Below are 9,824 nucleotides of genomic sequence, written 5' to 3' on the forward strand. Positions count from 1 at the left end.
TATATATATATTATATATATTATATATATATATATGTATGTATATATGTATACATATATACATATATACATATATAAATATATATTATATATATATATATATATATACATATATATATATATATATATATATATATATACATATATATATATTGGGAGTGCTAGATTTAGGATGTCACTGATATTTCGCACGTCTCGCCAAGGGGAGATATTTTTCAAAATACGAAGAAAACAAAGTCTACACTGAAGAAGAGCTTCAAAGTTCACTTCAGGTCCGGAAGATGGCGTGTCGTATGTGTGTGCGTGTGTGTGTGTGTCTGTGCGTGTGTATGTGTGTGTGTGTGTTTGTGTGTGTGTGTAATGGCCCCCTTCCCCCACTCCTGGGGTCACCACGGTATCAAATTATCAAATTGATAAAAATGTACTTATGTTAATTGTCTTTCCTTCAGCTTTGCATAATCTCTGTTACTTAGGAATTGATTATTCCTTCCCTTTATTTTCATTCATCCTTCGACCAAGTAATATACAATAAAATATTATAAGCAGCGAATATAGAAAAACAATGAAGACGTGGTGATGGGTAGAAGGGGAATATATATATATATATATATATATATATATATATATATATATATATATATATATATATATATATATATATATATATATATATACATATATATATATATATATACATATATATATATATATATATATATATATATATATAAAGATAACGAAGCAGATGAGCTTACGAGTATATCTACTGATGAAAAAATCTCAAAAATATCAAAATAAAAGTAGAATTTCTGGGGTGACACTGTGTGTCACTTTTTGAGCCCAGACGTACGTTACACGGTGTCAGATGTCCAGTGGACACTTCCCCCTCCCCACCCACTCTCTCCTGGCGCGTTGGCACCAGTGGCTGCCGCCTGGGAAGATGCCAGCAGTCGTCATTGGGGTCGTTAGGGTTGACCGCTGGCCACGCCACGTGGTGTCATGTGACGTCACGTGATGTCATAGGACGTCACAAGGTGTGATGTCACGATGTATAATGTGACATCATATGGTGTAATATGACGTCACGTGGTGCCATGTGCCGTTACGTGAGACGTCACGTGTTATGGTGAGGCGTCACCATTTTATGTCATCAACTGATGTGGTATGATGTCACGTGGTGTCATGTGACGTCTGTGTTATGACGTCACATTGTCATGTGGCATCGTGATATCATGTGACTTCACGTTGTATGGTGTGACGTCAGAAGGTACGTAGCTGAGGCCAAGTACCTTTGCCCTATGTACTTGGATAGCCAGGGCAAACAGCTCTCATCAGTGACAGGGACCAAATTGTTTCCGGGGGATTATTTGATCTGCGGACGGAGCCGTCACCATTGCCCAGGGTGTTCGGATAGTCCCGTGATAATAAACGCATAATTAATTTCTCTTCATAGTAAAAAAAAAAAAAAAAAAAAAAAAAAAAAAATTATTGTCATGTTAGTATCCACTCACATCAGTTCCTAGATCTTACGTCACAGGTTGGGGCGGGGCGCTAACTGACTGACTAATTTGATTTCAAGACCAGAAACGAATGTAGAGTGGTTAGCCTGAATACAATCGTAACCAAATACATAATCTAAATCGAGTTATGAAATAAGTCAGTTAAACTAGTGCTTACGATGACTTTTTGTCTTGTTTTAGGTCATCCATTTATTTATCAAGGTTATCGACAAGTCATTTCTTCGACAGAGGGGAGTAATCTTTAACCGTGTAGGGTTAAAACTATCTAGATTTAACCTTTGATAGTTTAGTTAAGGTTCTATTGATCTATGAACAGTCGTTATATGATCTTATTCCGTAATATGGCTATCTAGTGCTTAGTATTCATAATGTTATTAATTATGAATAATATGTACATGTATGAATGTATAGAAATAATTAGATATATAAATAACAATATGATCATCATGATGTTCACCCCAGGACACGCTTAACACTGACCTAACGTCACCTTTACTCTTTGTGCTGAGAGTGCCGCTACGATATATACAAAGGTACACACACACGCGTGAAAGAAAGAGGGAGAATGGAAGAATGGAAAAATGAAGAAAAAAGGAGGGAAATGCGTTATTATTACATATTATTTATATTGTTATTAATATTATCATAATTATTACTATTATCATTATTTATTATTTTTGTTATTTGTGCTTTGTTGCTATTATTATAATTGCTATATTTTTTATATGCGTTACTTATGAATTATCATTATAATTAATCATTATTATTAATTATTATTATTATTATTATTATTATTATTATTATTATTATCATTATTATTATTATTATTATTATTATTATTATTATTATTATTATTATTATTATTATTTCTAATTATTTATCTCAACAGTTGAATTGCTGCTCAATGGAATGCAACTAATTTCAACATGTCAACTTTGTCATTGTAACTTTTAGCAATTTACCCCGTGATTGCGAACAAAGAATATAACAATTACATAAACAATAAATAATAAAAATAAAAATAAATAAAGATAACTATAGATAGCATTAATAAAAATAACGATAACACAAATAACGCTAACTTGATAGCGGAATAATTTGTCTTTTATCTTATTTTCGCAAGCGATCTTAATATTGAATATTGTTAATGATAATGTTGATTACAAAGTTAATAATAAAATAAAGTTGATTTTTACATTTTGGGGAGACTTGGGATCGTACGTAGTGTTTACACACACACACACACACACACACACACACACACACACACACACACACACACACACACACACACACACACACACACACACACACACACACACACACACACACACACACACACACACACACACACACACACACACACACACACACACACACACACACACACACACACACAGCTCCCATCCCGTAAAATACAAGGTAATTACACACACACACACACACACACACACACACACACACACACACACACACACACACACACACACACACACACACACACACACACACACACACACACACACACATATGCAATAAAAACACTAGGTACGTGTGTTCACAAATGCATAAGTAACCACTAGGAAAAGTGGTTACTTACGCATATGTATATATATATATATATATATATACACATATATATATACATATATATATACATATATATACGTATATATATATATATGAAGTATATAAACGCTGTTGACAGACATGGAAAACATGGTTTAAGAAAATATATTAAGACATTTATACAAAAATTCAGGAATGAGATGGTAGTACATAAAACAAAAATGAATAAATAAGTAAATAAATAGATAGATAGATAAATAAACAAATAAATAAATAAATGAATAAATATATGAATAAATAAATAAACAGATACAATTTAGATATGTTAAAAACCATCTATGCGTGTCAAAAGTCAAGTTCGGAGGAGCTGGCGTGAACTACGAGCCAAGACAGGAAACAATCTACGGGCGGAGACTGCCGAGCTACGGAAGTGTCACGACTTTTGAGTCTATGGCTTTCCTCTCTTCATTCTCTCTTTCGAAAATTATTTTATTCGATTTCTTTTTCATTTCTTGCGTCTATGAGGAATTATATTTTATTTTGTGACTTTCGTGGTCTTGCTGTGTTTTAGGTTCTTATTTTATTTATTTTATTTGATCTAATTTTGTTTCTGAAAGGGTTTATTTCAATAGGTAAAATTTCGTTCAATGAGTAAATGAAACATATGCATGTATATATATATATATATATATATATATATATATATATATATATATATATACATACGTATGATAGATTTTCGAAAAAAAAAAATCATACCAGCGTTTGATCTCGGCCGTGGCTTTTTTTTTTTCTTTTTTTTTTTACAAAATAAAATTTTCAAAGAAAAAATAAAACAAAATAAAAGCTTACTACATAAGCTGTTCAACTTAAGCCTAAGTCATCACCTTTGCCATCTGTACTTGGGAAGCCACTGGCGATGGAACTTAGAGTCTTTCAAGCAAGAAGGAGGCGACGAAGTCTGAATCACCACAACGCACTAAATCTATCAGTCATTCGTCTCTAGATTTGGCTCTAGTAACTAGAAGAGTTCTAGAGTGATAAATATATATCACTAGTTAATGATAATGATTAACGAGACAGTTAAGTGAATAGATAAAGAGTTAAGTAACTTGAATGAGATTAAACGTTAACTTGGTTCAGACTAAAATTCAGAGATTTGAAAATCTGAAACTAAATATGAAACTAAGCGGATAAAAAGATCCAGAAGATTAAAGAACTACCCAAGATTTCAAACTACGCCAATTTCTCGAATATAACTACTTTTCGAGGTAGTTCAAAGTAGTTCAAAGTAGTCCAGGGCTTACCTGAGTAGCACCACTGAGGCCAAAGGGCGACTCCTGAAGTGTCGAGATCTGTCATGGCCCGCGTAGGGCGCCTCCGCAGGGGCGGAGGACGACGTTGAGGAGGAGGTTCCCGAAGATAGCGCTGACGAAGGAAGCTGAAGTAGGACCCTTGGAGGAGGACCTGGGTATGGAAGGGGCTGGAGGAGGACCTCGAAGGGAACCTGGGTATGGAGGGAGGTACGAGGCTGAGGGAGGGAAGGAGGTACAGTGTTGATTTGTTCAGTCTTGTATCAGGTCACTCCACGCTGACCTTACTTGACCAGGTCAGGCGAACTCTAAACAAAACTTGGGTTGGTCACTTGGTTCTTGGGGGCAAAACGTCCGCGGATGATTATTATTTTCACGTATTTATTTTTCAACGTAAACGGACACCACTGGCTTTTTGGTTTTTCTTTGGGGGGCAGGGGGACGGCTAAGTCACTGAGCCATCAGAAACTGTTTAGTGCACCGTGTAAGCGTGACCTTGCTTGGGTCACTCGCTGAAGAAGATCTATGAGTGACGTCACGTGGGCGACTCGAGGAACATTTCTTCGAGTACGAGATCGACGGCGAGTTCGGGGGCTTCCGGACGGAGGCGGAGACGGCGAAGTCAGGACGTCGACTAGACACACGTCCGCTTCCGGCGGGAGTTAGGACACGACTGCCCGCCGACTCACCGCCGCACTCGTCGATCGGAGGAGGCGGGAGGGGAGGAGGAGGAGGAGGAGGGGGAGGACGGAGAGGGAGAGGTGGGTTGAGACGAGGAGGGGGGATGGGGGAAGGTGGGGGAGGAGGAGGAGGAGGAGGAGGAGGAGGAGGAGGGGAAGGAGATAGGAAAGGGCGCAGAGGGGTCAGTGCTTACACACCAGTGAATTGCTTACATGCGTGTGCGTATACGTGTGTGTGTGCACGCGTGTGCGTATATGTGCGTATATGGACTTCAGAATAACAGGAATAAATGTGTGTGCGTGTGTGTGTGTGTAATATGTACACACATTACCTCTTTCAACAGTGATGCATTTTACATATATCGTTCTGGCTAACGCCGAACGAGCTGAAAGGGGGTCTCGGTCGCCCCAAGGGTCCTTCAAGACAGGGGGGGGCAGCTTTTCCTTGAATAAAATAGCATGTGTTTAGCCAGAATAAAATCTACATTGAGCGTCACTGTGTTTACGGTCTGGACTCCAACTCTTGTTGTCATCGCCGATTATTTTTGTTTACTTTATTCATTTGTCGGCAAGCGAATTTATTCTGCTGAGGGCGTTATAAACACTGGGCTATTTTTCTTCCAACCTCCAATTCATCGGCGGTGTTGCCCACATCCAGAATGTTTTCCGCCGTGAAATCACTCTGGCAAACTATTTTGTTTTCTCGGCCATTTACACTGAATGTCTTTTGATATGCTGGAAGAGGATTATTGTACTCCTCCATATCAAATTCCTTCCCGAAAGCGACGGGCTGTAAATTTGCTCTAACAGTCGAAGGAGAAAACGCTGAGTGTGATAAGGCCTTTAAAACTGTGGCGTCATTTATTCTATTCCGGCTGACCTCAGCCGATTTTAGTGATATGGATTTCAATTGGACAAATTTAGGTTTAACAAGGAAGTAGGTAAGGACTGGTAGTTAACGAGTAGTTAACAGAGTAGTTAACGAATGGAATAGGCTTAGTAACCATGGAGTGAGCGCTAAAACAACTGACTGTTTTAAGAGAAGGTTAGATAACTTTATGGATGAGAATGAAAGGTGGTAATGGATATGGAACTGCCTAGTGTAGGCCTTAGGGCCTCTTGCAGTCTCCTTCATTCTTATGTTCTTGTTTGGGGAGGGGGAGAGAACTCCCTCCCCATGTGAGTATAAGATTAAAAAAAAAAAAAAAAAAAAAAAAAACCCTCCCCTCTTCCCCCTCCTCAACCGACGTAAAGGTTCATATTGGCTGATTAAAATCACCTAGCGGCAGGTCAAATGAGCCTCACAGTCGAATGTAGGGTCCTCGTGCGTACCAGGAGGCCCCTGGTGGCCCCTGGCGATGGCCCTCTAGTGGCGTGTCCACTCAAGCGTTCGGCCCCTCGGGGGGGCCACGGCGACCGTTTGATTGTCTGTTTGTCTGTCTGTTTGTTCGTCTCTTTGGGGTTGTCGTCCCGTATGTCTGTATGTCTGGTTGTCGTTTGTATGTCTGTATCTTTCAGCAGTCCGATGTTTCTTAGTTCTGCCGTTCTAGAGCTCTGTCGTTCCTCTATTCTAGCACTCCGCTATTTCACTGTTCCGCAAACCCACCGTTCTAGATTTCCGCTACACCGCTGATTTACCATTCAACTAATCCACCGTTCCGCTATTCCACTATTCCTTTATCTCACCATTCTTCTGATCCATCTTTCCGCTATTCCACTACTCCTTTATCCCACCATTCCTCTGATCCACCTTTCCGCTATTCCACTATTCCTTTACCCCACTATTCCTCTGATCCACCTTTCCGCTATTCCACTACTGTATCCCACCATTCTGCTGATCCACTATTCCGTCATCCCAGCATTCCGCTGTCCACTATTCCGTTATTCCACTATTCCGTTATCCTATAATTCCGCTGGTTCACCGTTCCATTATTTCACTATTCCGTTATCCCACAATTCCGCTGATCCACCGTTCCGTTATCCCACCGTTCCGATATTCCACCGTTCTGCTGTTTCCCAGTGACCTTCCCCGTGACGAAAGTAACAACCACAAATAACAGGACAGTTGCACCTTTCACAAGAACGGCTGCAAAAGGAAAAGGACGTAAAGCTGCATGACAAGGTTCCGTTCCACGTTCCGGCAGGTTCATTCTGTTCCGTCGTCCCACTGTTCCGTTCCGTCGTTCCCCTGTCAATTCCTTCGTTCCGCTGTTCCGTTCCGTTATTCCGTTCAGTTATTCTGTTGTTCCGTTCCGTTATTCCGAAGTTCCGTTCCGCCGTTCCACTGTTCCGTTCCGCGGTTCCGTCGTTCAAGTGTTCTGTTCCGGTGTTCCACTTATCTGTTCCATCGTTCCACTGATCTGTTCTGTCGTTCCACTGTTTTGTTCCGTCATTCCACTTCTCTGTTCCGCTGTGCCACTGTTCCGTTCCGTCGTCCCACTTCTCTGTTACACTGTTCTCATTCCATTGCTCTGTTCCATTGTTTCACTACTACATTCCATAGTTCCGCTGTTCCGTTCCACTGTTCCATTGTGCTCATTCTATCGTTCCACTGTTTCGTCCCATCCTTCCGCTATAACGTTCCACCGTTCTTCTTTCGACTGTTCCATTGGTCGATGATGTCCAGCCGGCGGAACCAGGCGCTCCCTCTTACGACCACGGTGGTCCGGTGGTAAACGCACACGGCTCACGTGGGTTCGACTCCTGCATGGTGGACGTGAGGAACTTCTGAAAAAAAAAAAAAAAAAAAAAAAAAAAAAAAAAAATTGGGACCAGCACGCTAGCCACCGGACTCACCACGACCCTCATCGACCAGTAACTGACCGTGAAACTGTCCCTAGGTGACATCAGCTGTGACGGTGGCTATGGCTGTGGGGTCTGACGGTGTGCGTGAGGGAGGGGGAGGAGGACTGTTGGTGTGTGTGGGGGGGGGTTATGTGGGGGGCTGACACACCGTCCAAGGGTCAATGTATTAAAGAGGAAAGCCAGTCTATCGGTGTAGTGAGCGTATTTGATGAGGATAGCGCAGGGGGTGGAAATTGGGGTGGAAAGTGGGGGTGGGGGGCGTGGGCGGAGCACCGGAAGTCCTGAAGGCAATGATACGAAGGTGGTTCCTTCCTGCGCGGCTGCTAATGCCTCAGCCCCCCGCTCCCCACAAGTCCCCCAAAGCCACCCCCACCCCCATCGACTACCTTGACGTGGGGGAGAGAGAGGGTGGGGGGAGAGTAATGTAAGTAATGACTTGTCCACTTAAGGAAAGAAAAGAGGAGTGGGGGGAAGAAAGGGGTGGAGGGGGAAGATGAGTTGAGGGAGATTGGGGGAGGACAGGGACACCTGTTGGAGGAGAAGAGGAGGATAACGAAAAGGAAAAAGGCGGAAGGGAAGGAACAGGAGAGGAAGAGGAGGAAAATTCGAAGAACGAAAAGAATAAGATGAGATGGGGGAAGAGAAGTAGATAGGAAGGAGGAGGAAGAGGAGGAGGAAGAGGAGGAGGAGGAGGGAAGATTTAAGGATGTTAAGAACAAGATCGGTGCCTGGATAAAGTAATAGGGTTTACAGGAACAAGAACAAAAATGGGAAGAGAAAGAAAAGGATAAGGGGGTAGGAGAAAAGAAGGAAAGAACTGAGATGGAAGACACTCTAGATGAGTCAGTAAAGGTGTGTGCGTGGTTCACCATGGTCTTGGATCACGTGCTGGACTCGTGATCGACAGCTATTACCCTCCCGAATGAGAGCTCAGAGCTCATGTATGACCGATCTATGGGTAATGCTGTGACCTTACACGCACACACACACACCTAACTCCCCGCCCACGAGAGTTGGAGTAAAGACTCGTAGGACAGCGGAACTGAAACTATTTCAGCACTGGGCGGGATTCGAACTCGGACCGCTACAGTAGCGGTTGCGATCGCTACCACTGCGCCGTCGAGTGTGTATGTGTATGTGTGCGTGTGTGTGGTGCATGTGTGTGTGTATGTGTGTTTGTGTGTGTGTGAATAAAGTATTGTCAGGAAGAAACCTACAATGGAAAAATAGAACAGATGAGATGTAGGGAGAATTTTGAATAAAAAGGAGTGCTTGGAGAGAAAGAGTTTAAAGATGGAAGAGGCAAAGATAGTGGGGTAGGTCGGAGGAAGGAGGTGGAAAAGAAAGAGAGGAAAGGAGGATGGCAGGAAGAATGAGAACGAAAAGGCGAAATGAGAGATGGTGAAGATTGAGAGGAAGATAAATAGATAGATAGAGAAATAGATAGATAGAGAGAGAGAGGGGGGAGAGGGGGAGAGGGGTCTTATGAAATTCTGTCCACGGTGTTGTTTATTTGGTATTTGGGTTGATGAAAATGGTCCTGTCCTTCTTCTCCAGTTTGGCTTAGGGACTTGGAGACTTAACCCATTAAACTCCGATGACAAGATGTCTTGTCATTTGGTCAAATAAAACAAAAAATCATAAAACACCAAAATGTTTGATCAAACATTTTGGTGTTTTATGATTTTTTGTTTTATTTGACCAAATGACAAGAATATTGTCATCGGAGTTTAATGGGTTAAGAGACTTGGACTAGTTTTGATAGTTGGGGGGAGGGGGGGAGACGGGGACGGGGGGGGATTATGCTTAAACACCACCACCACCTCCACCACCATGTACCCTTTCGCGCTCTTCCGCGTCGCGTTACGCCGCGCGCCTTCAACTCAACTTCTCTTCTCACACGCGCGCGCGCGCACGCCCGCTGCGATCCGCTGTTTG

The 9,824-nt window shown here is 41.9% G+C and overlaps 1 protein-coding gene across 1 annotated transcript in view; it reads right to left on the bottom strand.

Moving 5' to 3' along the window:
- LOC143040039 (uncharacterized) overlaps nucleotides 1-4,669 on the bottom strand; it is a 34,168-nt gene extending 29,499 nt beyond the window's left edge. The window contains exon 1 of the mRNA XM_076210657.1: nucleotides 4,396-4,669. Within this exon, the coding sequence (XP_076066772.1) occupies nucleotides 4,396-4,450 (55 nt within the window). The 5' untranslated portion in view covers nucleotides 4,451-4,669. The remainder of the gene's footprint in view (nucleotides 1-4,395) is intronic.
- Nucleotides 4,670-9,824: the final 5,155 nt, after the last annotated feature.

This window comes from Oratosquilla oratoria, chromosome 1 (assembly GCF_046742065.1).
Source record: "Oratosquilla oratoria isolate Oo_2021 chromosome 1, ASM4674206v1, whole genome shotgun sequence".
Lineage (NCBI taxonomy): Eukaryota > Metazoa > Arthropoda > Malacostraca > Stomatopoda > Squillidae > Oratosquilla > Oratosquilla oratoria.